The 27,982-nt window shown below is 57.4% G+C and overlaps 3 protein-coding genes across 13 annotated transcripts in view; 1 reads left to right on the top strand and 2 right to left on the bottom strand.

Moving 5' to 3' along the window:
* Nucleotides 1-14: 14 nt before the first annotated feature.
* Nucleotides 15-8,700, bottom strand: Rnf166 (ring finger protein 166). Its single transcript, XM_004644998.2, has 6 exons — nt 8,465-8,700; nt 3,835-3,991; nt 2,381-2,493; nt 1,829-1,943; nt 1,506-1,613; nt 15-943 (listed from the first exon to the last, which is right to left on the bottom strand). The coding sequence occupies exons 1-6, from the start codon at nt 8,617-8,619 to the stop codon at nt 878-880; spliced, it is 714 nt and encodes a 237-aa protein (XP_004645055.1). The 5' UTR covers nt 8,620-8,700; the 3' UTR covers nt 15-877.
* Nucleotides 8,701-8,787: 87 nt separating this feature from the next.
* Nucleotides 8,788-17,177, top strand: Ctu2 (cytosolic thiouridylase subunit 2). 5 transcript variants are annotated; one of them, XM_023705190.1, is made up of 15 exons: nt 8,788-8,912; nt 9,232-9,306; nt 12,770-12,848; nt 12,998-13,057; nt 14,025-14,085; nt 14,877-14,986; nt 15,079-15,383; nt 15,458-15,593; nt 15,862-15,875; nt 16,230-16,271; nt 16,356-16,459; nt 16,544-16,685; nt 16,764-16,833; nt 16,915-16,973; nt 17,049-17,140. In XM_023705190.1, exons 1-15 carry the CDS (start codon nt 8,845-8,847, stop codon nt 17,122-17,124), a joined length of 1,401 nt encoding a protein of 466 aa, XP_023560958.1. In that variant the 5' UTR covers nt 8,788-8,844; the 3' UTR covers nt 17,125-17,140. The 5 variants fall into 5 exon arrangements, with proteins under 5 accessions (XP_023560958.1, XP_004645089.1, XP_023560956.1 ...); XM_004645032.2 differs by having other exon boundaries at nt 15,744-15,875; nt 16,180-16,271; XM_023705188.1 differs by lacking the exon at nt 16,764-16,833 and having other exon boundaries at nt 15,744-15,875; nt 16,180-16,271; nt 17,049-17,177.
* Nucleotides 17,178-17,436: 259 nt separating this feature from the next.
* The window catches only part of Piezo1 (piezo type mechanosensitive ion channel component 1), a 49,034-nt gene continuing 38,488 nt past the window's right edge, over nt 17,437-27,982 (bottom strand). For 3 of the 7 annotated variants that reach the window (XM_023705177.1, XM_023705178.1, XM_023705179.1), the window contains exons 23-51: nt 26,488-26,592; nt 26,024-26,177; nt 25,691-25,934; nt 25,514-25,610; nt 25,268-25,439; nt 24,744-24,833; nt 24,574-24,674; nt 24,223-24,294; nt 23,873-23,973; nt 23,342-23,453; nt 23,209-23,265; nt 22,964-23,136; nt 22,759-22,868; nt 22,450-22,635; nt 22,088-22,346; nt 21,812-22,000; nt 21,497-21,728; nt 21,089-21,311; nt 20,855-21,002; nt 20,557-20,771; nt 20,288-20,446; nt 20,064-20,211; nt 18,863-19,051; nt 18,659-18,751; nt 18,406-18,578; nt 18,213-18,335; nt 18,065-18,144; nt 17,792-17,981; nt 17,437-17,711 (exon numbers count right to left, since the gene is read on the bottom strand). In XM_023705177.1, the coding sequence (XP_023560945.1) occupies nt 17,462-17,711; nt 17,792-17,981; nt 18,065-18,144; nt 18,213-18,335; nt 18,406-18,578; nt 18,659-18,751; nt 18,863-19,051; nt 20,064-20,211; nt 20,288-20,446; nt 20,557-20,771; nt 20,855-21,002; nt 21,089-21,311; nt 21,497-21,728; nt 21,812-22,000; nt 22,088-22,346; nt 22,450-22,635; nt 22,759-22,868; nt 22,964-23,136; nt 23,209-23,265; nt 23,342-23,453; nt 23,873-23,973; nt 24,223-24,294; nt 24,574-24,674; nt 24,744-24,833; nt 25,268-25,439; nt 25,514-25,610; nt 25,691-25,934; nt 26,024-26,177; nt 26,488-26,592 (4,445 nt within the window). In that variant the 3' untranslated portion in view covers nt 17,437-17,461. The remainder of the gene's footprint in view (nt 17,712-17,791; nt 17,982-18,064; nt 18,145-18,212; nt 18,336-18,405; nt 18,579-18,658; nt 18,752-18,862; nt 19,052-20,063; nt 20,212-20,287; nt 20,447-20,556; nt 20,772-20,854; nt 21,003-21,088; nt 21,312-21,496; nt 21,729-21,811; nt 22,001-22,087; nt 22,347-22,449; nt 22,636-22,758; nt 22,869-22,963; nt 23,137-23,208; nt 23,266-23,341; nt 23,454-23,872; nt 23,974-24,222; nt 24,295-24,573; nt 24,675-24,743; nt 24,834-25,267; nt 25,440-25,513; nt 25,611-25,690; nt 25,935-26,023; nt 26,178-26,487; nt 26,593-27,982) is intronic. The other 4 variants (XM_023705182.1, XM_023705183.1, XM_023705180.1 and 1 more) reach the window with 3 other exon arrangements.

The raw sequence follows: 27,982 nt of genomic DNA, 5'->3' as shown, positions 1-27,982 counted from the left end.
GACGGAGCCACGGGCACTTGGATCGTTTTATTGAAAATTCTTTGAAAAGACAGCAATAATTATGCCATGAACAAAACAGGAGCACTGTCGAGTGTTTTCTGGTCTGACCACCACCAAACAGGCCCTTGCCTGAACCCCGGGAGCTCTGCTCCAGCTGGGATGGCAGACACCAAGGTGAGGACCAGGTAGGAGGCCACTGTCATGGCCAGATGCTGTAACCTCTTCCTGGTTGTCACCAGAGAAACCACAAGCAAGACCCCCTTCAGAGTGCTGACAGTGATGACTGGGGTGCCATCTCTGGGGTGCCAGGCCCAGGTTAGACCCCAGCTTGTCTGGCTTCAGCTGTGTCCAGCCACTTTTGCCCTCTGGTCCCACACAAGGTTTATTTTTTGTTTTTTTTTTCTAAAAAATATAATTTTGTAAATGTTCCATAAAAATACTATTCTGCCTAGTCAAACACAGATATTGCAATATGAAGTGTAACTGCTTTGTCTTTGCTCTATAAAACGTGAAAAGGTTATCACATGGGATAAGATAGAAAAATGCCAGGGTTTCTAAGTATCACAAAAGCCAGTACCAAATATGCACGGTGGAAGCATAGCCAGGTGCCGGGTCAGGCTGGCAGGGGCGCTGGGCTGCTTCTCTGCTCTCCTGCTGGCTTCAGCTGGGTACCCCAACCCTCACGCAAGGACAACGTCATGGCTTGGAAGAGGCAGCCGAATGCTCCGAGTCCCACTGGCTGGCACCTGCCCCACAAAGCACCGATGTGGGCCCGGACCGCTGATGGACAGCCAGGTGGCATCTCGGCCCCCAGGCTCTTAGTACTTGGCCCAAGAGCAGCTCCGCTGGCCCGGGCTTGGGCACGGCCGCTGCGCCTTCAGTTCTCAGAGAGGGACAGGGCGAGGGCAGCCTGGAAGGCAGCTTCTTCATCGATGTTGTAGTCCTGGAACAGAACGGAGAGGCACCGTGCAGCAGCAGCCTGTCCTTTATTGGGGTCTGCCCAGATACACCTTCTCTTTTGCCACCACTGGGCCCCTCTAGGGTGTCCATTGCCCTGGCATCAGGCAACCCTCAGCCTCCCCCATAATGGCCAGGTCTAACAGTTGCTGCGGGGTCTAGCTCTCAGGGAGATGTGGGGACAGGGCTGTCTTCCTGCCACAGAACATAAAAAATGGGTTCCTGAGATCTCTAACAGCTGGGAGAGGGGAGAAAGGCAGTCCTGAGCCACACCAGAAAGGAGGACCAAGGAGAGGGGTCAGGGCCTGGGATCCTGACCACAGTGGTGGGGGGCGGGGAGTCCCTTTGGCTTCCAGAAATGCCAGAAGGAAGCGGATTCACGGTGGGATCCCCAAGAGTGTGTCAGGGAGGCAGGGCCTTCTCAGGGGCTATCCTATGAGGGCAGACCTCATCCCTGGCAGCTTTGGTGGGGATAAGGGAACTTCTGTTTCCAGCCTTCTCTGGGTCATCTGAGTGGCACCCAGCAGGCAGGAGGGAAGGGCACCCACCACGAAGGTGTCATAGGAGAACTTGTGCCTGTGCAGCAGGTGCTGCAAGAAGTTGGCGCTCTTGTAGCTTGGGTCGCCCCAGGGCATTGCCGAGCAGATGGGGCACACCTGGAAAAGAGGATCACACTGTGCACTGGGCATGGCCTGGGGTGCAGGCCTCCCCACCCAGACACAGCCATGGGACTGCAGGTCCCTATTGTGCTCATGCATTCAGCACCCCCAGACCAAACAGGTGCTCCTGCAACACTGCGCCACTGCTGGGATCAGGGTAGGCCCAAGGCAGTTAGTTCTCCCCACACAGCTGGGGTGCCATGGGGACTCACCACGCGGTTTGGGTCACTGCGGTGGCTCTCCACGCAGTGCTTCACCAGCTCCTGCTGGTCGAGGTTTCGGGCACCACAGTAGGGGCAGGCAAATGTGGACCTGTTGGGGATGTTGCTGGGGGGGAGGGGGAGTAAGGTGAGGATGAAGGCAAAGAGCAGCACGGCCCCAGAACTGCCCAGCATTCCCTCTGTGGGCTCAGGACGGGACGAGCTGCTGGGTGGCTGTCAGGGCATCTTGGGTGGCAGGTGGGAAGGGTGGGGCTCACCCTGGAGACAGCCTGGCACTCAACTGTGGTGTCTGCTGCCATGTGAGGGCCAAGAGCAGCACCGCACCAGAGCCCTTTTCTTTACTGGCACCACAGTCTGGCTGAGGGAGGGACAGGGCTGCTCCTACCTCGAGGTGCCATCTTGGCTGCCCACCCACTGGCCTTGGGCCGTCTTCTTAGCTCCCATGCTGCAGGTATCCCACTGCCACACGGCCTGGCTTCCCCAGCACACCTTGATGCCTGGTACCCCCCTCACCTGCTTAGCAATCCACAGGAAGCTGCCTACCTTGGGATGGGCTGGGATGTGGGCACCACAGGGACAAACTTGGGGCAGTTGGCCATCTGCTCCTGGACCTTCAGGCAGGAGGTCACATGCACTCTCATCTTTGCCAGGGTCACCTAAGTGAGAGGGCAGGAGGGAGGGAGTCCAGAACAGAGACCATCTACAGTGGTCACCCACGAAAGGGCCACCTGTACAGCCCAAGAAATCCACAGGCAGCTTCTGTGCCTGGCAGCCCTGGAAGGGGCGCTGAGGGTGAGCAGGACAAGCCCCTGAGCTGCTGCATAGAGCAACACTCTGGATAGGAGCTGGCACCCCTTCTGGAGGGCCCACCCCTCAGAGAAAGGCAAACTGGAAACTGTACTCGTTGAGGGAAATAAACCGCACTCAGTAGGAGGGAAACCCATCTACTGGCAACTCATGGAAAAGCTCCTGATGAAACCCCTCCCCTGGCATAAACCGCCTAAGCTGGCTATCCAGAGAAACAGGCCCCAGAACCAGCAGGGCCCAAGGTCACTGTCAGGGTCCTGTGGCCACAGGGCTGGAAACCAGGGCTCTGTCCCAGCTGGCACTGGGCAGGGAGGACCTGGGGCAAGGGGCCGGGCCACACCACCTGAGGAACCCAGAAGGTCCCACCTTCGTCTCCCCTGGAGGCTGTGACTATTGGAGCCTGGGGTGCCTACCACCCTGGATGGACTCAGTAGTTCCCAGACATCTGCACCTTGACCTCGGTATCGAGCATATAAAACATATCCTCCACAGTGTCGGTGAGATAGCTCAGCAGACTAAGGGCCTGCTTAGGCAAGTGCAGGGACGGGGTAACACATGCTGTGCCAGCCCTCCCCCCACCCCGGTGTGCTGAGCCAGCGACCAAGTCCAGTGCTAGTAATGCTGAAAACACGAGGGTCACTACCAGACCAAGCTGCATAGTGAGACCCTATACCAAATACATTAAACACACACACACACACACATGCCCTATCCTCTGTAGCCACAAATAGCAGGGAACAACTGCAGTCACAAGTCACCCACCTCCCACTGTGCTCGGCGGCAGGGCTTAGGACCCAAAGGATCACCACACTGAAAACACAAAGTCAAAGTGTGTGCCTCGCAGCTTGACCAGGCCCCACATCAGGGCACTGTGGTGCGTGGCACGGCACCAGGGAGGGTGCAAGGGCAGGCGGTGGGACCTCATGGGCTCTGAGCAAGACACTGCCCTGCTTGCTTTGGCTGGCAGGGTGATGGGCTGGCCTGAGGTGCTCAGCACTTGCAGGGCCCTCCACTGAGAGCCCCACAGCTGTGGCAGCCTGAGCACCCAGCCCACATCTGTGGAGCAGAGGTTGGGAGGGCAGGCACAAGGCTGCTCACACCAGAGCAGCTTAACGGCAAGGGGCACAGTCCATGCAGCAGCCTTCTGGGGATGGGGTCTCTGCTTACCCAGACCGACAAGTGGCCCATACCTTCTTGTTGCAGCCCCGGCATGGCGCCTTGTAAGATGACAGCTGCTTCTCCACGTGGGTGGCCTTGTCCACTTTCTTAGGGTCAAAGGGCAGGCGGCAGAGTGGGCACAGGGGGGATGGCACCTGCAGACATGGCTGGAGGCACTCCCCACAGAACCTGCAGGAGACATGGGCCTGAGGGCTGGCACTGGCAGGGCCATTCCTCCAACACCTCTGTACCCTAGCCCACCACCTGGGGCCCTGCCCCTTAGCTCAGTTCTTTAAGTGGCTGCTTCATCAAAGCCGTCAGGCGCAGGTTGCTGTGGTTCGATCCCCACAACTGAAGCTAGCCAAACCTGCCCTGAAGGCATTCGGAGCAAAAAAAAACAACCTTCTGCCTGGGGCCAGGGAGATGGCTCAGTAGAATAAGTGCTTCCCTGCCTGGCAAGTGCAAGGGCCTGAGTTCAAACCTCCGTTCTGCCAAAAAAAAAAAAAAAGACAGAAATTCTAAGAATATAAATTACCTTTGGGGGGCCTGCCCCTTAGCTCAGTTCTTTAAGTGGCTGCTTCAACAAAGCAGTCAGGCTCAGGTTGCTGTGGTTCGATCCCCACAACTCAAGCCAGCCAAACCTGCTCTGAAGGCATTTGGGGGGGGGGGATCCTAGCCCAAAACCGGGTAAAGCTGAAGGGAGTCCCTGCTGGCAGAGGGCCCACTATGTCCTGGATGCCAGCCACAGATGCAACTTGGGTATTCCCAAACTGGCTGGCCCCATGTGGCTGCTCCTCACTAGTGCAGCAGCACTTTTGGGGCGTGATGGCCTGGCACAGACAGGAAGATCACCAGTAGGTATAGGCAAGAAATGCTGGGCCTAGATCATGTAGCATGGGGCCATGGTTGCCTGGTCAGCCAGCTGGGGGAAGCTCCCTGGGTTGGAGGTGCTCCTATATCTCTGAGCCAAGGCTCAGTGATGAAGGGCTGTGCTCAAGCCTCCTCAGGTGCTGGTACAACTGAGGCAGAGGCTCCAGCAAGCCTTGTGCTTCTGGCGCCTTCTTCTGAGGCTGTGAGTTTGGCTTATGCCACACAGCCCTCCAAGATTGGGGCTGGCAGCAGAAGCTAGGCCTGCTCTGCCCACACCTCCCAATTCTGCAGACCCAGGGCAGCAGTGGAAGAGGGGAAAGAAGAGGAGCTGGTCACAGGGCAAGCTCGGCGTAGCTGCACAGGAAGTGCTGTGGGGACAGCAATGGCACAGAAGGTGCCTGGACACATGGACACAGGGCCAGCATAGCAGCCCAAGGACAGCATCTGCCGGAGCACGGAGCAGCCTTGCCCAGTAGAAAGATGGCAACCTTATCACTGGTGGCACAGTTGGAAAAGTCTGTGGGGTGGCAACAGGAACCTCGCTAGATGGAGGGGACGAGACAAGACCTGAATTCACAGAAGACACAGCTATGGTCTGGGGTCAGAGTTCTCTGCATCAAGAGACCTCACTGCTCTGACAAAAAGCCCTTTCTGTGTTGAGGAAGGCCCAAGGCTTCAGAAAAGCTAAGGCCATCTTAGTCCCCTCCTCTTCCCATGTGCTGGCCTCTAGTGAGGCCACTTGGCTTGCCACCTGATAGTCACCTGGCCAGTTATACAACACTGACAGCCCCTGAGAAGAACTAGGTCTTCTGTGAGACACAAAAGGTTCCAGAAGCTGTTCCTGCATAACAGTGTGAGCCAGGGGGTCTCCTCAGGCATCTACATCACTCCCTCAGTGCCCCACGAATATTCGAGAATGTCCCTGTCTCTAGCTTAGGGTCTGGTTAGCCTAGGAACCAGAAGAAGGCACACACACATATCTGCAGCACCAAGACATAACAACAACCTAGGGATCCATTTTGGCCCCACACGGACGAAGTGCTGGTGCACACAGTACGTGGGCAGGCCCTGCAACATGCTGTGAGCACTGGAGGTCACAGACTATAGAATCCCATGCACACAGTGCCCCAAGGACACAGCCACAGAGGCAGAGGCAGAACAGGGCTTCCACGGCCGGGGGAGGGGAAGGCACAGGTGGTGAATGTCCTAAATCAATATCCCAGGAACCACTGGATTCTACTCTGTAAATGAGCAGAGAGTGAGGCACTGAATTCTACCTCAGGGAAGCCGTTAAAAGCCAGACAGACGGAGCTGGTGAGATGGCTCAGTGGTCTAAAGCACCTACTTAGAACAAGCTAAGCAAAGCACAGGGACCGTGGTTCAATCCCCAGCACCACATGCCAGCCAGCCCCGCCCCCTGGTGGGCTGAGCTGGCCACACACACACACACACACACACACACATAAATAAAATTAAAAAAAAAGACTTTATAAAAAAAAAAAAAAAGCCAGACAGAAGGTATGACGTGTAAGCAAGCATGCTCAGGTCACGGCGTGGCCGTTTCACTCAGCAGACGATCCTTCGCAGAGCAGGGAGGGACATGTCTCTGAAGAGGAATGGATGAGGTGCCTGGCACTACCCTCAAGGTGCAGGGGTGGCTCAAGAACCCGTTCACCTGCAAGGTGAGCATACCAAGCTGCAGCCCTTAAGGAGCAACCCAGAAGGAAGCATCCATGTAGTCAGGCACAGCTTTCGGCCTACTTTCATCTCCACTGCCCTGTGAGCTGCTGGCAGCAGTGGCTACAGTAGGGCCAGCCTCTCTCACAGGGAGTTCCTGCCTGTGTCTTCCCAGCACCTGGTACCAAGCAGCTTCTCTGAAAAATGAAGTAGTTGAGGATAGTGGGTGTGGGGCTGGCCCTTCTCCCAAAAATTTGGGACATCAAAGATGGCCATGGGCCTGAGAACACCATCGATGTGTCTCTCCTGCTTGGGACCCTCACACACACCAGAAAGCTAGGAGACACCAGCATTTCAGAGACTGCCAAGGCCACGCGAGCCATGCAGCTGTCCTTGTGCAGAGAGTCCTTGGGAAGGCTTTTGGGGCAGCCTCACTGATGGATCCAGATGTGGCTTTTAGCCTGGGCTGCCCCTCACTGAGGCAGCTCCTGCAATGTCCTCCGTATTGCTTGATCAGTAGCCACCCACCCACAGCTCGTGCTTGAATGCTCTCCCTCCATCCTTTGTTCTGCCTGTGCCAGGGTAGCAACTCCTGCCCCACACTGGGCTGCCTTCCTAAGAAAACCACCTCAGGAAGGAAACTGCTCTGCTCAGGTACCTCGTGGAGGAAAGGAATTGGACTGCGCATGAACTTCTCAGAGGTGATGTGGAAGGCATCAGGCTTCCTGTGATCATTTGCTCATATGCCTCAGCTCCGCAAACTGCAGGAAGTCAGAGGTGGCAGAGAACAGCCAAGAAAACAAAGCCAGCAAAAGAAGCCAAGAGAAGATCTTTTCAAGGCAGAGGCTATGAGAAGAGCTTAAGAGAAGATGCTTTTCAATCCCACAGAGTCTTGTAAGGCAGACCGCATTTGAAGCAAAGACATTTAGAGGAAATAAGAAAGAGCAAATACTGGCTTGTACAGACTAAGATATCAAAAATGCTGTGGCCAGGTGTGGTAAACGAATAGTTGCCAGGCCAACAGAGACTTTCTAAAACAAGGCCCTGACAAACCTCACAGCAACTGAAGATGCAGAACACACCTTAAGACACCCACATATGTGCGCACACAGGAGTAAGTCCCGATCAAAGGCTGTCCTGCCAAAACGTGACAGCAGAGTGAGACCGAGTAGGAGCACTGCCCTGACGAGATCAGCAGAGCTCTTGGGGTGTGCAAGCACCCGCGCTGCCTGACACGGGGGGCAGAGAAACAGCTCTGGATCCTGCCACCCTCCCCGCCAGCCCTGGAAGGAGGCATGACTGGCAGGCGCACGCCCACTGGCAGTGCGGGTTCCCTTCACATGAGGAGCCTCCAAAGTCTTTTGCTTTTGTTTGCACAATGTTCTAAAGCCTCCTACCAGCCTGGGTGCACCTTGCCCAACCTCCATGCCCAGCAACAGCCCACCTCCTCGGCAGCAGGGCCATCTGCTGGGAAGCCCTTCTCTTGCTCCTCCAGCCGCCGCGCCCGAGCCGCGCTGTCCCGCTCCGGAGCTGTATGTGCAGCACTTAGGAGGGGTCGGGGGCATGCTCTGATCCTGGCTCCCTCCCAACTAGGCTGGCGCTCCAGAGGACTTGAGCGCGGCTCCCGACCGGGAGAACCACATCCTCCAGTTTCCGTTCCTGAAACAGCTCGGCCACAAAGCCTCGCTAGAGAGCGCGCGTGGTGTCTAGTCCGGTTTGGGCTCAGTGTGACTCAAACGCTCCTTCAAAACAAAATAGCTCGGTCTCCAAACACGCCCCTCTCCCAACTTTAAGGAACTCCTTGCCTCTGTAGTCACAGCGACGAGACAGCGGGGCGTGAAAGAGTTGACAGGAAAACTACAAGTCATTTATTTACAGCTGGCCGCCCAGTGTCCAACAATCAGAGCCGCGTGCAGCGCGGGGGCCGCGGCGGAAGCCCTCCGCTCCGGGCCCGCCGAGGTCGTCCCGAGCGCCCGGGGCCGGGCCGCGCCAGGGGAGCTCTGCGCCGCGAGGGGCCGACGCCCGTGCCCGCGCCCCCACGTCCCGGCTGCGCAGGCAGCCACGGCCTTCGACCTGGCCCGGAACCCCTCCCGCGCTCCCGGCGGGCGCGCTCACGTGTGGCCGCAGCTGCCGATGGCCACCGGCCGGTGGTACACCTCCAGGCAGATGGGGCAACTGTACTGCGCCTCCAGGCCGCTGTCGCCGCCCGCAGGTCCGGCTGGCGGCTGCCGCTGATGAGCCGAAGCCACCAGGCTGCGGAACATCGCCATACCGGGCCAGGCGACGACGCCGCCCCCCGCCCCCGTCTAGGCCGGCCCGGCCCGCGCGTCACCGCCGCGATGGCGCCGCGCCCCCAACGCGTCACAGCCACGCCGGCGCCTCACGACGTCATGCGTGGCCGCCCCTGCCTCGCGTCACTGCCGCGCCGGCGTCGTGGCGTCATCAAGGCGCGCCCGCAACTCTACAGCTGTGACCGCCGTAAGGCCTGTTGAGCCATGTGCCAGGTGGGCGAGGACTACGTGGATCCGCCGCCCCGGGAGTGCCCTCCGGCGCCCAGGCCCGGGTAAGAGTCCGCAGCGCTCCGAGCCGGGCGAGGCCACGCTGCCGTCTGCCCCTCGCACTCGGGGCGGCCCTGTTCCGTCTTCACTGTCCTGTCACTACCCCTCGGTCGCGCAGAAGTTACCTGTCCTGGAGAGACTTAGGGTTCCCTGCGCCTTGAGAGCCGGCTTTTCCCGTCCCCACCCGGGCCTGGTCTTGGAACTGGCAGTTAGGACGGGGCATGGGCCCTTCCTTCCTCCGGTTCGCTTCAGGGCGGGAAGCGCGACGAGGTCTTCCCCGGGCCGCCTGTGACCTTACCCTCCTCCCTTGTCGCATTTCCAAAGCCGTGGGCAGAAGTGCGTGAAGTGCAAGGAGGGCAAGCCGGTGGTGGCGGTCCGAGCTGGCGATGCCTTTTGCAGGTGAGGCCGGGGCAGCACCATTTCGCAGACGATGCTTTTTTCCCAGAGGACGATTACCCCTTGTGAACTGCTCGCGTAGCTCCCTTTACCCTATTGCGGAGGGGAGGTGGGAAGTTAAGTCACCGTGATTAACTGAAGAGCAGCAAAATCCACAGGGATTTTATGGGCAGAGATGGAAGTGGGGGTGGCGTGTCCACACTGAGGTAAAATGGGCGCGGGGGGGGGGCATTTGCGGGCAGCTGGGTTACATCTAAGGGCAGATCGCAGCGTCCTCTGGGGAGCTCGGGCAGGGATTCTGGGTGGAGGTTGTTTATCTCATTAAATGCGGGATTTGTTTGTTTGTTTTTAATATGCAGGGTGTAGGAGCTTGAAAGAGCCCTGGCCTTTTCCCAGATGCTAGGGTTTTGGACAAGAACAAGGGTTTATTCCCAGAGGATCCGGGACATGAGAGTATTCCATTTTATCTGTAATTCTAGTGGTCCTTGACATCTTTTGTTTGTATAGTAACATTTTTGTATATGTCTGTTACTGAGATTGACCCTAGAGCCTTCACAACGAGCTATATCCTCCACCTCTTCATAATTTTTTAAAATTTTGAGACAAGGTGTCCGTTGTTAAACTGTTGTCTGTGCTGACCTTGAACTTGGAATCCTTTTGCTGTAGTCTCTAGGAGCTGGGATATTTTTAAGTCTCTCCATCCATTTTATAAAAAGTTATTACCAAACAATTACTTGCATATACAACCATCAATTCTAAATACTCTGACTTATACCTAAGAATTAGGATTTACCTAAGAGTGAGGCTGTTTTCTACTGACATAGGGTCTCCTTTCACATTCCAAGCTGGCCTTGAACTCGCTGGGTAGCCCATGCTGGCCTCAAGTTGGTATCAATTCTGCCTCAGCCCCCTGTGTGCTGGTTGGTAACATGTGTCCCCACACAGGGCTTTGGCTCCATTGGATCTCAGAACACTGTGGCTCCCACAGTTTGTGACTGTTTTGAAAAGAAACTCCTCGATTTGATTTGAAACTGTCTCATTGCTATGTTTATCAATAAAACTTTGAAAAGAAAAAAAAAAAAAAAAGAAATGTGTTCTCCCTTTTGGCTCAAGACTGTTCAACAATAAATAACTGTTTCTTGTCAAGGCAACAAGCTAACACTATCTCCCTCCCCAACCATCTTCTGTAATATAGTCAGCTTAAGATGTACCTTATAAAAATATGCACTTATCACTAAGCTGTGAAAGACCTTTTAGTTATGAACAGTTTGCAGCTGTGTCAAATGAATGCAGTTTCTGTTGTTCTGTACTAGATAACAAGTTTGCTTACAAAACTAGATGTGATTTCTGTTATAAAAACCCCTTGCTACCTATGTTCAGAGCCGATGAGCCTTCTCCTGCGAGAGAAGTGGCTGATGGACCTGAGCTCAGTAAATAAAAGGCTCTATTCACATTTCAAAAAGAAAAGAAAAGAAACTCCTGTCTCCATTGTTTGAGAAATAAGAACACTATTTTCATAATTGTCTTCCAGTGTAAAAAACTTCACAGACTGATTTACCCTATTCAAGGTAAATGATTCACTGCTACATTTGTTTGAATCATTCTGATCCCCAGCCCCAGTACTTCTTAAACACAAAATAAAATTCTGCACGAACTTTCATCTGTTTGGGGTTTCAAACTACCACCACAAAGTATCTTCAAGTGGCAGCAGTCTAGGAGACAAAGAAAAAGTAACTGAATTCAAATGTGTGCCGATGTAATTCCTGCTAATTTTACAGCACTGTCCGACAGCGAGACCCAACTGGTTCCTGTCCTGTCCACTGGGAACACACTCAGTCTTGTTTTTCCTTCATCCTCCTGCTCTGGAGATAGGTCTTGCGACGTACAGCGTCACTTCGTCCAGCTTCAGTTATCTGTTCTTCCCAAGATTTTATTTCATTATAATGACGAACGCTATCATCGTGGGCAAGCTGTTCCTATACGTGCTTCTGAGAACTAGACATATGTTTCCAGTTCTCATACGCAGACTTCCATTTATCCTGTATCGTAGCACCTCCAGAGGACTGAATATATTCAGACAGAAATATGTTATAAGCTGTGTGAGCTTTTTTTGGGTTTCCAAGCATCGCTAACTCTTTCTTATTACTTCTTTCCTTTTTAAATGTTTTTGTGCTTTATTTTCTGCCAAAGATGCTCTCTGAGCTGGAGTTAGTGTTTCATGAATTCTCTTCATCTCTTCTTGGTATGCCTTCAGCTCTACCTTTAAGCATCTTCATATGCTTTTTTCTCTGCATTAGGAAGTTCCTTCCATTGCTCTGCAATCTTTTCATTACTTTGTAACTTTTATATCTGGGTCTGAGCTTGAATTATGTTCATCTTTTCTTTAGCAAAGCGAATGTATGAATTCAAAGGTTTCTTCCGATATCCATTCATGGTGGATGAAAACCATTTTGGAACATACATAAAACTCCGTCCAATGATCTTGGTGGGAAACTCCAAAATGATACAGGGAGGAAAAACTGGTCTCTGGACCTGACCTGCATGAGTTTGTGTACTCTAAAACCGAAGGATGAATTTTAGGAACAAACAGAGGTTATGAGCAGAATATATTTATGGAGAGAAAGAAAGCTCCTGTCCTGAGATGGGGACGAAGGGGGGGGGATTGGGAAGTGTCTCTCCCCCCCCCCATGACCATTTTAATGTTTGGCCTTTTCCACTAGACTTGTAGCTCCCTACGGGGTGCCTGTTTTAGTTCTCTAGTTCTGGTGTAGTACGTGTTTGCTGAATGAGTGAAAGTCTCACTTTTATTTTTTTTTCTTTTTCCAGAACCAGGAATTGAACTCAGGCCCTTGCGCTTGCCAGGGAAACACTTATTCCACTGAGTTATCTTCCTGGCCCAAGTTTCACATTTTTAAGTTGGTCCCAGGAGACTTGCATTCTGGTTTCTAAAATGTTCTTTAAAACAAACAAACACATAAACCAACAGTGGGGGGACACTAGGAAACAAGAGATGGTTGTTCAGCTGGAAGTTGTGATTCTGTGGCTTTAGGACCCCGGCCTCTGTTTGCTTGAGGTGCCAGGCCCTTTCTGCCCAGGTGGCTGGCACGCTAGTCTCTGGTGGACAGGCCTGGAGGCTCGGCTCTGCATCCTGCTCCGTGCTTCCTTCTTCACCCAAGGGTGGTCCTGCTGCCTGGCATGCAGCAGAGAGGGTACCAAGCAGGCAGTCAGCACCTTTCTTTTTTTAAAAAAAGTTTATTTTGAAGAGCACCTTTCTGAAGGGAGACCAGGACAGCCCCAGCTTCAGCCTGCACTAGTGTGAGCCTCCCCCTCCCCCTAGTACTTGTGGGTTGTGAGGTGCACTTCCATACCATGTATGCTCACAGCTGGTAGGGCTTGGTGGGGACTCTTTGAGCTGTGAGGCTCTTGGGGAGCCTCTGAAGATAACCCAGCCTGGTGTGTGTTGCAGGGACTGTTTCAAGGCCTTCTATATCCATAAATTCAGAGCCATGCTGGGGAAGAACCGGCTCATCTTTCCTGGCGAGAAGGTAGCTGGGTGTGAGTCTGGGGGTGGTGAAGGGCTGGCTGTCTCCCTGCTGTCCTTTGCACCGCCTGCCTGGTGCCCCATGTGGTGGGAGGGACATGTTCCCACTGAAGGTGAGAGTTGCTTGCTGGTGTTTCTTCCTCTCCCTCCCAGGTGCTCTTGGCGTGGTCTGGTGGGCCCTCGTCCAGCTCCATGGTCTGGCAGGTCCTTGAGGTGCGTCTGCCCACCCCCCCCAAGCCCAGGATGCTGGGCAGAACTGGGATGGGGCCTCACTGCCCACACATGCCACGTAGGGCACCTAGAAGGTTCTCGCTGTATACACAGGCCTCCAAGCCAGCAGCCCCATGAGCCAGCTGTGCCCATATTAGTTTTGTTCCTTCACAGCTCAGCTTGATGTGACCTGTGGGGACAGATAGGGAGGGCAGCTCATTCACCGAGGGGGTTGAGGTAGGCACTCGTGCTGCAAATCCAGCAGATGCTGGGACATGTGTTTCCCTGTGGGAATGGGGAAGCTCCAAGGGTTTTGGCAGGGAGTGTAGAGCAGGCTTTGTGGGCACAGACTGGGAGGAAGAGGGCTGTGGTTATTGGAGTTGAGTGTCAGTGGCCCAGGGTCAACCTGGTCAAAGGGTGGGGCTGACCCAAGGCTGGCATATTATAGGACATCTCCGTACCAGCGTTGTATGCAGGGTCTGCCTGGCCTAAGTCTGAATGGCTTGTCTAATTAAGGGGGAAGGGTGCTGTTCCTGGCTGGTTTCTCCCAACCAGAAGTACCCTAAATCTGCCCATGTGGGGCCAAGATAAGGCCCAGCCCAGACCAAGTACCAGCTCCTCAGCCTGGCCCAACCCTGCTCTTCTGAGTAGTACCCAGCAGGTGGCACTGTGGCCCTCTGCTTGTCCTAGGTTGCTGGGTGTCAGGGACTGACTTAAGGGTGGGTTCTGAGGTTCTGCAGACAAGCTAGGGAGTATAAGGGACTGTTCGTGGCAGGAGAGACCAACAGCCACCCTTCAGCAAGTTGGGCTGTTCGGCTCCCCCACAGAGCTGCCTACCCCACCCCACCCCTGCTGCTTCACGGGGAAGGCAACTCCCTCCTTCCAGGGACTGAAGTCCAGAGACAGGGTCTGCTGAGAAGTGCCCTGTGGCTTGCAGACAGGGTCCAAGTCCCCTATGTGCCCCTTCTAGGGCCTGAGTCAACACTCTGCTAAGAGGCTGCGCTTTGTGCCAGGCGTTGTCTACGTAGACGGTATGTGTGGCTGTACCTCCTCCAGCCCCGGTCGCTTGGGTTGGGCCCCACGGAGCCTCCTGGGTAAAGGCAGGTCCAGGACAGGCATGGTCCTCATGCTGAGGTTGATGTTTCCCTGGGAGCCAGAGCAAGTTCCAGCTTCAGATGACTGCAGGGGCTGGGCATGTCTGTCCTCCCTGGCCCCACTGTGAGGCTCAGGGCCTGAAGAGGGCTAGTGGCCAGGACTGGGTGGGGGTCTGGTATTTGTAGCCATTAGGGCAGCCACCTGTGGCCTGTGTGGTACAGCAGATGTGTTGAGCCCTCTGTCACATGAGCCATGTCACCCCCAGCAGCCAAGCATTGGATAACAGCTGTTTTTTAAAACTAAAACCCCAGCATTCACATTTAATTGTAGTGTTGGCACTTGGCGATGATTAGTGGGTTTTGGATTGCAGTTTGGGTGCTCAGTCTCTAAGTCTCTAAGAGGTTTGCCAGCACTACACGGAGGAAACTTGTTGCCTAAATCAGAATAGTCCACACACACACACACCCATAATTGTCTGCATTGCCCTTTTGTTTATTTTGTAGTACTGGGGATTGAACCCAGGACTTTTTACTGAGCTACATCCCTAGCCTTTATTTTTCATTTTGAGGCAGGCCCTCACTAAGTTGCTAACTTGTCTAGGCTAGGCTGGAATTTGGGATCCTCCAGTCCCAGCCTCCTGGAGTGCTGGGGTCATAGGTGTGCACTGCAGAGCCCCTCAGCCATCACACTGAGGCTGAGCCCTGACCCTCTTTCCTTGGCTTTGCAGAGGGTGCAGTCTGTGGCCAGAGCCTGGAGGACAGAGCAAAGACTCTGGCCGAGGTGCAGCAGATTCTGTGCTCCATCAGCTTCCCCTGGCATGTAGTGTCCCTAGAAGAGGTGGGTGGCCTGCACCTGGCAGAGGGCCTGACAGGTGATGTGGGGACCTCCAGGCCTTGGCCTGGGCCTCACTGCCTGCCTGCATCACGAAGGTGTTCAGCCTGCCGCCATCAGTGCTGCGGTACTGCCCCCAGGACTTGGCTGGGACAGAGGGTGCCTACAAGGCGGCCGTGGACAGCTTCCTCCAGCAGCAGCATGCACTGAGGGCTGAGGGGGCCAAAGACGTTTGTGGCCTGGCTCCGGGGGAGGAGGAACGGTGCTGGCGCCAGAGCCAGGACCCTCACGGCCCCCTGAGTCTGGCTGGGTCCCCTACTGCTGCCCAGACAGAGGCCTTGTGCAGACTATTTGAGTCCGTGCGGACATTGACGGCCAAGGAGGAGCTTTTGCAGATGCTGCGGTGAGCCCACCCCCACCCCCACCCATTCCTCTCCAGGCCCAGATGACCTCTATAACGTGGCTTCTGTGTCCCAGGAGCCACCTGATCCTGCATGTAGCCCGAGCCCACAGCTACTCCAAGGTGATGACTGGGGACAGCTGTACTCGCCTGGCCATCAAACTCATGACCAACCTGGCCCTGGGCCGAGGGGCCTTCCTTGCCTGGGATACGGTACATAGGGCCCCTCCCCACCTGTCTCCTTCACTTGAAGGCTGTAGCTGTGGGTCATTCTGGGATCTTCCATGTAGAGGGGGCTTGGGACTGACTCCAGCTTGGTGGGTGGTGCAGCTAGGACCTCAACCAACAGCCCCATCTCCCCAGGGCTTCTCAGACGAGCGTTATGGGGATGTGGTGGTGGTACGGCCCATGAGGGACCATACACTAAAGGAGGTGGCTTTTTACAACCGCCTGTTTGCTGTCCCCTCGGTCTTCACGCCAGCTGTGGACACTAAGGTAGGTCCTTGAGTTGAGCTGCATGGGTGAGGTAGGTGGTTGCCCTTCTACATTGAGCTAGAGGTCCCGGCACAGTCAAATGGCAGTCTACACGAGCCAGATACCCACTGCACCCCTTCCACAAGCTGGTCTGATGTCCCAGCCCCTGCTGCTCTGCCTCTGGTGTGCAGCAGGATCCCTTGGGTCCTCACGGCACCCTGTGTCTTGAAAGACCAGGCTGATCCCTGCTGGCACACTGGCTACTATGACTTCAGGGGCTGTCCTCTGCAGGAGACCCACCCACAGCCCCTGCTTTTGTCTCCAGGCCCCTGAGAAGGCCAGCATCCACCGGCTGATGGAGGCCTTTGTCCACAGGCTGCAGGCCCAGTTTCCCTCCACAGTCAGCACTGTGTACAGGTGTGTGTAAGCAACATGCACAGGGGTACTAGGAAGCAGCAGGGCCCAGCAGGGGACACCAGTGACCTGCGCCTCCTCCCCCAGGACGAGTGAGAAGCTGGCCAAGGCACCCAGGGAGAGCTGTGCGGAAGGGCCTCAGGGCCCTCGCTGCCTCCTCTGCCTGTGCACCCTGGACATCGATGCTGCTGGTTTGTACTGGACCTCCTGGGCTGTTGGGGTGGATGTTGGGATTCAGCAGTCCCATGGTCCCCTCAGCCCTTTTCTGCTTGCAGACAGTGCCACAGCTTTTGGGGTTCAGACATCAGCTCTCTCCCAGATGCCACCATCCACCCTGCAGGCTGAGGCTGGGATACCCACTACACCCTGCAGTGCTGTGGGCGGTGGCCCAGGCTGCTGTGGGAAAGCTTGTGGGAGGTGAGTCCCTGCTGGGGCCAGGACCCACTTGGGGCAGAGTCCCAGAGGCTAGGCACACAAGTTCAGCTGTTTCCATAGGGAAGGTGACAGCCAGCCCCAGGTCATAAAGCAGCTATGCTATAGCTGCCGGGCGAACATGAAGGATCTGGTAAGTGGGTAACCGCCTCTCCCTTGTGGGGTGCTGTGCTTGGGCTCTGCTGCCCCTTACCCACCCTGACTTCTGTTGCAGCCCTCCCTGGACCCTCTGCCCCCCTACATCCTGGCCGAGGCCCAACTCCGCAGCCAGAGGTATCAGTCCTATTTGGTAGGGTCTCTGGGTGGGTGGGAGACCCCAGGGCTGTTTCCCACACATGCTTCCCACAGGGCCTGGGTCATGCAGGACATCCAGGAGTATCTGATCAAGGACAGTGCCGACGAGGCAGAGACCACTGAGAGCTGAGCCAGGACACACGTCTGGCCCGTGTGGGCAGCCCTCCCTTCAGCGGAAAGCAAGGCCATGGAGTTGGCTTGGGCTTGTCCATTTGTATAAATAAAAAGGCTTTAATTAGAAAACTCTACAGTACATGTGAGGCAGGGTGGGCAGTCCAGGCCCAGGGTGGCTGCACTGGGTGCATGAGGCCATGGGGGCAGTGTCCTTCCAACAGCAGCAGCAGGTTTCAGGTGGGCCAGGGAAGACACGTGGCAGCTTCGGCCCTGGCCCAAGGAGTGCCACCTACGTTGGTGGCTGTGCTGCCTGCAGGCAGCTCCTTCATTCCCGGTGCCCAGGAGCCAGGCTCCTACTCCTTCTCGCGCGTCCACTTGATCATGGTCTCTGGGGAGCGGTATAGGAAGATGAGCTTGGCGTATAGCTCCTCCTCCAGCTCCAGCTCCCGTGTCTCTCGCACCAGGAAGATGTCCTGGCACAGCTTGAGGATGCGGTCCACGCAGGGCAGCTCCTCGAACATGATGGAGTGTGAGATCTCACTGAAGAAGCCACGCACGAACTTGCCAATGACCAGCACAATGGACACGTAGAGTCCCATGATGCTGCAGAGGGGTTGCAGGGGGGTGAGGCTGGGTGTGACAGGCCCACCCTGACCACAGGGCGTCCCTAGCCCTGCACTCACCCGTAGCCAGCCAGAAATCCCAGGCTGGGTGGGCTGACCTTGTCACTGAAGATGACCATGGGCAGCAGGTTGCAGTTGGCCTGGCAGTCCTGCAGCTCAATGACCCACCACTCCAGGAAGCCAGCAGCCCCTGAGCCCACCTGCTCCCTCCGCAGCTGGATGCGCACACCAAGGTAGTCGGCCTCCTCATCTGGGGTGAGCCAGGAGAGTCAGAGCCCCGGGCCACTGCCCCCCTCCCTGAGCTGTGTTCCAGTCTCCAGTCCCCATACTCACTGGGCTGTAGCTGCTTCACAGGGCTGGCCTCAGGCCCGTTGGGGGCACGGATGTACTTGGGGAAGAGGTGAGGGATGACACTGTGGGAGGGAGGCAGGTCAGATCCCAGCAGCACCTCCTGTCGATGTTGCCCGCCCACCCCACTCACACAGACTGGTCCGAGGTGCCCTCCAGCAGGCGGGCCAGCTGCCGCCGCTCCGTGCTATTTGGGGCCAGCTCCAGGGTATGCTTCTCATTGGTGTACTCCACGGTGCTGCCCTTGGCCAGGTCCCTGCAGGTGGGCAGGGGCAGAGCATGACACACTGTGAGGCTGGTCCCTGGGCCCCGGGCACAGAACCCACCTCTGGAAGTTCCAGGTGAAGCGCAGGGTGATGTCAGCTGTGCCATTGTACAGCTCCCGCTTCATCTGCGCCCGGCTCGGGGGGCTGATGCGCCATAGTGCCCCAGAGCTGCCCTCGATCTGTGCTGTGACGATGTCCTCAGGACTGTACTGGCTGATGAACTGCATGGCCAGCTGTGGCAGGGTAGGGGAGCCTCAGTGGGGAGCTGGCACCCCACCTGGCCCTCCCACCCAGCCCCGCAGGGTCTACTTACTGGGTGGGGGTCAAACTGCTGAGACAGTGCCTCGTAGGCCTCGGGTGTAAAGGGCACAATGGACGGCTGCTGGGCACTCATGGTGAACAGGGGCTGGGGCCGGGATATCATGAGTGGGTGCTGGCAGCCCCCAGGCCCAGCCCATGTTTCATACCCTGCCACCCCCTGCATCCCCAGTGGGAAAAGATGGGCAGGGCTGCTCACCTCGTAGCCTCCCAGCTTGAGGGTGACTGTGACGTCAATGGGCTGGTTGACAACACCGACCACGGAGCGTACCAGGGACATGAAGAGCAGTGGAAACCAGATGATGGCAATGAGGAAGAGAATGATGAGGCCACCCATGCCATACTTGACAATCTTTTTCTTCTTCTGCCCTTTGGGCTGTGGGTATTTCTGGGAGAGGAGAACCAGGTCACCATCCCAGCCCTCAGGTGCCATCTCTGCACCTTGACCTGCCATCAGCAGAGCTGAGCTATGCTGTGGTCATCTCCTCCCAGTGGCAGTATGGATGCAGGCTGGTGAACCCAGAGATGACCCTCTCATTTAGAACCAGCTGGCTCTTGACAGGATGCTGGCAGTCAGTGGCACAGCTGTCAGCAGTTGGCACTGGGCTGTCCTTGGAAGTACAGAACAAAAGACCAAGAAAGTAAGAGGCATCCTGTGGCATGCAGACTGCAGCAACCAGTATGCTCAAAGGACCTGGCCTGCAGCAGAGCACTCAGGGCCCGAGCAAGCAATTCTCGGAGCCAGCAAGTCGCCTGCCCAAGAGGGCAGAGTCATGGGTGAGAAAGGGCAGAGCTGCGTGCACTCCACTACGGGAGAGGTGGAGGCCGAAGGAGACGCGCACAAGGCCAGCCTCGAGCCCACACAGCCAGCAAACAGTGGGGTGACTGCTGGGCAACAGGCGGGTCCTCAGAATCTCAGCAGCCACGCCCCTCCAGGGAGCACCCCAGGGAAGGAGGGTATGTCCTGGCATCGCAGGGCTGCTGCAGCAGACAGAACACAGAGCAGCCTGACAGGAAAGGGACTTCACACATCAGGCGGCGTTCAGCTAGACAGGAGTGACAGAGCTGCAGCATGGGGGCAGCTGGCCACCAAAGCATGAAGGACTGGCTCTGTCTTGTGATACATCTGTGACAGGCAAGCCAGAAACCAGAGACGGCCATAGGCTGGGGAGGGGAGAGGGAAATAGTCGCGAATTGATTGTACTAAATCAATCACTGAAAGTCACTGAGAGGTGCACTTATGTGGGTAAATCACATTAAAGAGAAAAAGCTGCTGACAGTGTCCCATCTAGTTTGTCCTGCTCCCAAGAGTGTCACACCCACATCCCTCTCTGTGGCCTCCTGTCCAGTGATCCTCCCGGGAAGTAGGGCACACACACATGCACCCCCACCCCTGGCACCTTCTCTGTCTCGCGACTGCACTTGATGATGAAGATGTTGGCATAGATGTCCTCCACGCACATCCAGCTGGACAAGGACAGGGTGGTGTCTGTCCACACCCAGTCCATGACAGCCCGCAGCTCCACCAGGAAGGGCACCAGCCGGAACCTACAAAGCCAGGACTGTCAGAGCTTCTGACTCCACTGCAACAGGCTAAGGCAGACTTCAGGCAGACCACGCTCACCCCTGGAAGAGGAAGAGGTTCAGGTGGTTGTACTTCTTGGTGAGGAAGTTGCCAAGGATACGCGTGGGGTAGCCACAGCGGATCTGGTAGGCTGACAGGGCAAAGTAGATGCACTTCACAAAGTACCACAGCTGGGCCACTGCATTCTGGCTGAACATCCTGGGCCGAGATGTAAGAGTCAGTAACAGTCTCTACAGATCCCAGGCCTGCCACACATACGAGGGCTGACGTGCATGGTGGAAACCAAGCCCTGAGGCCATAGTGCCCACCTCTCGGTGACAGCCGGCAGAATGAAAAACATCCAGAGGTGGATGGCCACCACGAGCACCACCTGGAAGGCCAGCTTGCCCAGCACGGTCTTGCGCAGGTAGAGGGCTCGGTCGACCACCATGGTGCTGAACTGGATCAGCAGCATGACCAGGAAGGCCTCTGGCACCTGGTCATCTGACAAGGAGGACGTGATGTCTGTGGCCGCAGAGTGCTTCTATAGCCAGAGAGCATGGGTCAGGGTTAGGGCTGGGCCCAGGGGTGCTGAGCTGTGCACACTGGAGCCCCAACCCAGCTCACCCCAAAGGCCCAGAAGCCAAAGATGATGATGACAAAGTCAACGACATCAGCCAGGAACATGAGTGCATAGACGTCAGTGGCTGCACGGTACTTGGTGTGTAGGATGTCGCGGAAGAAGCAACGCAGGGGCCGGTAAGTGCTCTGGGCCCTGTGGGTGGGCAGGCAGGAGGGCTCATTGGGCGCCTGGCCTTGGGGCCCTGCTTCCCCCTTGGTCACCCCCAGGCCATGTCTCACAGTGACAGGCAGAAGCCCTGCAGCTGGCGCCCTGCTGCCTTCATACGTTCTCGGCAGCGGCTGGGCCTTGTTCTCCCAGGCGTCTCTCTCTCTTCCCTGTTCTCGGCTCCTGTGGAGGAGAAGCTGCTGGCTCGTACCTGGGTATGGCTGCTCACCTCCTCAGGGGCCGGCATGGTGACACCTGCAGGTCTCTCAGGGATCACGTGTGGGGCAGGTCCTGCAGCTGGGGTGAAGCCAGTGGCAGGATCCTCCCTTTACCCAGCAGCCAGGACCCCACAGCTGAGTGCTGCCCTGAGCTTCAGGAAGTCCCCACATAGGCCTGGTCTCTCTGCCCCTCTGCCTCCCAGAAACATGGCTGAGGCTGTACAGGGCCCCCCAGAGGCTTGATTGTGGGTGAGAGCCTCTTACCAAGGGTCACCACTCCCTTTGGTCCTGGACTCTCCTTCTTCCTAAAGCGCAGACTGATGTGCCTCATGTCCTGGGGCTTGAGGTCCACTTGGGGCTCAGGTGCCCCATCCCCAGATCCGACCCTCACATCCACCTGGACAGGGTCCTGGCTGGTGGCCCCAGCCATGCCTGGCTCCTCCTGCTGCCCTGTGTCTGTGTTGGTCTGTTCCTCATAGTCCCAGAGGCCATAGCACTGCAGGAAGGCAGGGGCAGTGAGGTGGCCACCTCCACCAGGCCAGGGTCCACTCTCTGGGCGCCACACAACACAGTGCTCACCAGCAGCTGGGAGCGGTGGAAGAAGAGGGCCATGAGCTGCACCAGGTCGTACTTGATGTAGCTGTCGGTCTTCTCCAGCCCCAGGATGCGCGGTGGGAAGTAGGGTTTGTTCTCATAGCGCCGCAGGACTGTGTGGCTGTTCCAGGGGAAGAAGCCGAACTGGAACAGGTACTTGGTGACCACGGTGACCTGCAGGGGAGGCTGGTGATCACTGAGGCCTGCGAGGAGGCCCTCTGGGCCCTGGCCAGGCCCTAAGCCACCGGCTGCCCTGCCCACCTCGGTGAAGACAATCGCTGTCATCCAGAAGCGCTTGCTGGGCCTGGGGATGGACAGCATGGCCCACAAGAACACAAGCACTGGCAGCGCCAGGGAGGCAGCTGAGGCCGTGACCATGTGGTTGAGGATAATGATGAAGTAGCAGAGCAGCTCCGAGTGGGCTGCCACACACTGGTACAGAGCCCACAGCAGCCGCAGCGCTCGGCCCTGCTGGGCAGTGAAGTCCTCCGCGTCCTCTAGCTCCTGGATGTGTAGGCGCCTGTGGGGTGACTACGGTGGGATGTGCAGCCCACATGCCACCACGTCTGCCACCACAGTAAGGGAGGGACCCACCCAGCAGCACCTGCCCGCCTGCTGCACACCTGAGGCTCAGCAGCTCACTGGCTGTGCGCATCCTCGGGCGGGCTGGAAGCTCCTGCGAGCCATGCAGGGAAGCTGTGGCATCCACGGCCATCTCCTCGCTGCCACTGCGGGTGTTGTAGCCTGTGCTTAGGGGGCTGCTGGTGTCATCTGTCATGCTGCTCAGGGGCTCCTCGGCTCCCAGCCCGCTGTGGGAGGGAAGTGGGTCAGAGATGGCCAGCCCTAGGCTCCGTGGATGGACAGTGAGGTGTGGAATGGCGGGGTGGTGTTGCACCACCCCCAGGAACTCAGTGGTCAGCTCTGGGACCTACCTGGACGTAGTGCTGGGCCCATCGCGGGCCTCCAGGGGGCCGGGCAGTGTGGACTCATCGCCATTGTCATCGTACAGTTGGTCCAGCACGCTGCGGTGTACTTCCCCACCCTGCAGGACACAGCAGGGTCTCAGGACCATACGTACCCATGAGGAGCAGCGCCCACGTCCCAGAGCCCGGGGTGGGCACAGGTCTGGACACTCACCCGCAGGAGCTCCTGCGTGAGCAGGTAACGCTCAGCACGCAGCACATCGCTCATGTTGCGGTGGTGCCGTGTGAAGGCCAGCAGCCAGCTTGTCAGCCCGTCCACTGAGGCCTGGCCCAGCACCCAGAGGAACTGCACGGTGTTCAGCACACGCTGCATCACATGGCTGCGGCCTGTGGGACGTGTGTTCTGGAAGGGCTGCCCTGGGCCCCTCCCCCACAGCTCCCTGACCCCAGCCCACACACCTGCCACCTCAGACTCCACAGCTTCTCCTGGCTCTGCTTCCTGACTCAGGCCACCTCCTGGGCACAGTGGACTGGTCAGCACCTCAGCCCTGTGGCCCCACAGTCTCCCCCCACACCCCAGAGCACAACTCACCCAAGGGCAGCTGTCCTGTCCCATCAGGCTGTGCCTGCACCCGTGCCCGCTCCTGCTCCCGCCGCTGCCTCAGCACCATCTGGGCGTTGGTCACCCACGCCTGGTAAGCCATCTGCCAACCAAGCACTGGGGTTAGGAGCTAGCTTTGTGAGGAGGTTATCCACTGAGCCCTGGCCACCAGTCCCTCCCGAGGAAGAGGAGGAAGCTGGGGTTGGCTGGTCCTAATGCCAGGTCCGGATGTCTCTGGAGCACATGGTGCACACATCTCTCCTGTGTGTCCCTGTCACTCAGGGCTCTGAAGATGGACAAGCAGGCTCTCCTGACCTTGGGATACAGATATGTCCAGCTAAAACATGGAGCCCAGGCCAGTTTGGGCCAGGACCTTGGGAGGTGGCAGCAAGAAGAATGAGGGGCCCCACAGGCCCCTCCTGTTCACAGCTGGGTTTGCCAGCTGCCTGGGGTTGGGCTGGGTGCTATGCAGGAGCTGGGCTCTGGGCCCTGAGGCAAGGCTCAGAGCAGTGCACACCTTACCTGGAAGGCACTCTGTGCCGACTGTCTGGAGTCCTCGGGAACAGCTTCCTCTTCCTCCTCACTGTCAGACTCAAACAGGAAGTAGTCCCCAGAATGGATGACTGCAGACAAGGCGGAGTGAGCCAGCCGCCCCTAGCTTGCCCCCATACCCTTGGGGTCTCCCGTCAGCCTGCTACCACCCACATGGCCGGCCTTCCGGGCCATGGGACAATACATGTAGGGCTCAGCAAGCTGGGGGCAGTGGTGATGCACAGGACACAGGCCAGAGCAGGACAAGACCAGACTGGACAAGGAGGCAGGGAGCAGTGGGGTATGGGGTGCAGGACATAAGGGGTGCTCAGGCAGGGTACCTGTGGCGTGGTCCAGCCAGGGCTGCCACCACTGTCTTTGTGGCAGGGAGGAACCCCCGGGGCTGCCGGGCCCTGTGAAGGGGCAGGCGCGTGAGGCAGCCGTGAGGAGCCTGAGGAGGACGCAGGGGACAAGGGCCACACAACAGGCAGACAAAAACAGACACAGGGCCCCATGGCAGCGATGTTGTATGGTGCCATAGGACTCAGCCCTGAAGGGACAGGGTGGGTGCTCATGTGTACAGACAGACATCACGGTGCCCACACAGCTGGCTCAGCCCAAGGGGACAACATCACATGGCATAGGGAGATGGGCACAGATGTGCCTGCATGCAGGGCTTTGTCCACACTCACCTGGCTCCTGGCCAGGATCCTCAAGGTCCAGGGCCTGGGGGCGGCTGCGGCTGGCACGACTCTGTCTGTGCTTCTCCTGCTTGGCACGGATGCGTTTCATCCTGCGGAAGGCAGGAAGGTCTCAGCCTGAGCCACAGGAGGAGTCAGCGCCCTGCCCGGGGGGTACCTACTGTCTCTTCAGCTGCGCCAGGGACTTCTCCTCTGCCTTGCGGTGGGCTTCGATGCTCTTGTGACTGGCCGCATTGTAGAGGGCGAAGCCCCTGGGGGAGTGGCAGGCCAGGGTTTAGCTTGGGGCTGCAGGAGATGGACCCCACCCCTGGGCTCACTGGCCCTTCTCCCTGCTCATCTATGACCCCTTGGCATCTGCCAACCAGGCCCCCACACTGTGTTCAGGGAGAGAAGCGATCCTCCTGGAGCCTTCAGTCCCATGGGGCAAGAGGGGAGGGGCTGTACCTGCTCCCTCGCCCTCGGTAATTTGGGGCAGGCTAGGTGAAGCTGGCCCTTATCTTAGCTCCAGGGCAGATAACGACCTGTCACCACCCTCAGGTGGAGGGCTACTCAGGCATCGGGTGCATCAACACCCTCCTAGCCACTGGTCGGTCCCACGGCTGGCGGATGAAAGCCCTGCACCTCCTGCAGGGTGAGGACACACAGCAGACATGCCCTCTCTTGTCAGGCCCTGGGAGGGGCAGACCTGGAGGCCTGCAAGGCAGTAGCCTGCAGGTCGGCACGGACATGCAGGAAGTAGTAGCTGAGGAAGATGCGGCGCTGCAGCAGCAGGAAGAAGAAGCAGACGCTGTCCCAGATGATGCCAGCCTCCTCCACAGGCAGGCGGCAGTCCTGGTCCTTGGTCATCATTGCTTTGGCTGTGGGGTGGTGCCGTCAGAGTCAGAGCAGGGCAGTCGCTGGGGTTCCCTGACCACCAGCCTTGCCCACTCACGGTCATAGTAGCCCTTGACAGTGCACACGAGGCTGAAGAGCTGGATGACCCAGCAAAAGTTGGTCTGCATTTGCTCTACGAAGACGCAGGACAGGAGCTGGAGGCAGGAGGCAAGTCAGAGGTGGCTGCCAGTGTGGAGAGGGGCTGGGGCTGGGGGCAGATGTGAGGCTGGCTCACCGAGAGCATGTTCTTAGAGATGATAACTGTGACGTTGTAGAGGATGAGACAGTCCCACAGCACGAGGCGGGCCCGTGTGTCCTTCTGCAGCAGCGCCGTACCAAAGAGCAGCAGGTAGAAGCAGGCCAGCAGGTAGCCCAGCCCGAAGACACTGATGCGGGTGGCACCAGTGACAAAAACCACCACTAGCACCAGCCAGAACAGATAGCGGAATACAGCCACCTTCAGCATGTCCAGGTAGGACCTGCAAACGGTGGACAGCAAGGCAGGAGGGGTATCACTCGGGTGCCTGGTCCTCTGATAGAGGGCCCCGTGGGCAGGCGCAGGACCTACCTGCAGTGGATGAAGTTGGGCACAGGGTTGGGCTCGCCCCGCAGCGGCTCCAGGGAATCAGTGTTGACACCAGCCATGCGCTGCCACTCCTCAGTGTGCTCAGCTGAGAACACCTGCCACTGCTGGGAGGCACAGAGCAGCAGGAGGAAGTCACCTGCAGGACACACAGGCCATGTGGGACACTGCTGGGACCGCCATGCCTCGGACCCAGAGTGCACTGGGGCGGGGTGGACCCCTGGGCTCCACGGGGCCTAGGTGTGCAGGTGTCCTGAACAGTCCCTGGCAGACGTGGAGGATCTACATTCTGTGCCACGGCACACAAGGGACCACTGGTGCCTATGTGGTCTACTCACAGAAGAGGCCCTGGCCACCACCCTAGTCTGCAAGACCTGGGCCACTGGGCCCTGGCTGGCTTGAGAAGTGTCCCCTCTTCCTCCAGAGTATGTCCCCAGGGTAGCACTCACTGATGAGGTTGGTGGAGTTGGGCGCCCTGAAGAAGTCTGGCAGGTAGAGCCACTTGATAAGGGCAGAGTTCATGGGGATGGCCTGGCTCCAGCGCCACGGGTAGTCTGCAGGGACAGGGCTGTCAGGAAGTCCCACTACCTGGGCCCACAATGTCCCTGTCTGCCAGCAGCACCCCAGGGCCCACGGTTCCCCCACTAAGAGCCCGAGTCACAGGAATCTTCCCTTCCCCCCTCGACAGCCTCAGATCACAGCCACTTGCACCAGAGTTTCTGGACTTCGGCAACCAGAACGCAGCATGTCCCACCCACAAGCAGTTCTTCAGTGGAGAACCGCAGTATGCTCAGTCATGTAGCAAAGGAGCCCAGCAATAGGCCAGAGCAGGCAGGCGGGCTCCCCGCAGGAGGAGGTGCATTCAGGACAGGATGGCTCCATGATAATTTATACAAAGAAACCCAAAAGCTGGAAATAGCCCAGATGTCCTGGATCAGGGAGAGTGGTGTTGAGCTCTACTGTGGCACCCCACAGAACAACACTCTTAGCAACCAGGAAGAGTGGAGGGTCGATACACGCACCCACTTCCAGTGAAAGGAACCTTTCCCCAGTACCGGGGTTGCGCCCAGAGCCTTTATGCCATGTTATGCTAACCCTCACCTGTAAACGCTAAGACCCAGGATCACTACTGCGTTGCTAAGTAGCCCAGGCTCAGCACCAACTTGTGACCCTCCTGCCTCAGCTACCCAGAGTGCTGGGATTCCAAGCAAGCCCTACCACACCCAGATCTTGGAGGAATAGGAAACCCCTTGCTAATTCTACTTACAATGCAGTCTTGGACGAGCAAAGCTAGAGATGGAAAATGGGCTCATGGTTGCTGAAGCTGGGGGTGGGGTGTGCTGTGGCCATACCACAGGACACTGGGGAAGGGCAGGGTGGGATAAAGACACGTGTGGCAGCCTGAAGAATGGATACCACCCAGGGGAGCTCACTGCAAAAGGCACATTTCCCTGGCTGTGGGGGCCAGGTGCTGTGCATTGTGAACTTCAAGGACACAGCTCCAAAGGGGCATCTGAGCAGCTTTGGAAAACAGGGCTCCTCTCAAGGACAAAGCCACCAGCCAGGATGGCCAGGAGTGGGAGTGCCCATGCACCAGTGCCAGGCCCAGCTCAGTGCCCATACACCACTGTATGGGAGTGGGCTCCGTGGGGGCCACTGTAGGGCAGAATCATGACTCCCCGAAGCCAGGCAACATGAGGGATAAGGTTCCGAGTAGATCCCACTGTGGAGCCGAAAGTCCGCCACCATGAGGATAGAGACAACAGAGGAAGCAGGAATGGGGTTGGGGGGACAGATGCCCTCCCAAGTGCCAACTGAGGGAACAGATGAACTGGGAAACTGAATCACCCAGAAAAGCCTGCTGCCGACAGGAAGGGCTCAGACTAGAGGGGGAGACGCTGCATACACTTAAGGTATCTTCCCTAGTGCAGTTACTAGTCACAG

The sequence above is a fragment of the Octodon degus genome, unplaced genomic scaffold, assembly GCF_000260255.1.
Source record: "Octodon degus isolate 3935 unplaced genomic scaffold, OctDeg1.0 scaffold00215, whole genome shotgun sequence".
In the NCBI taxonomy this organism is placed as follows: Eukaryota; Metazoa; Chordata; class Mammalia; order Rodentia; family Octodontidae; genus Octodon; species Octodon degus.
Note: the sequence above shows the minus strand (reverse complement) of the source record. Positions and strands in the feature narration are given on the sequence as shown.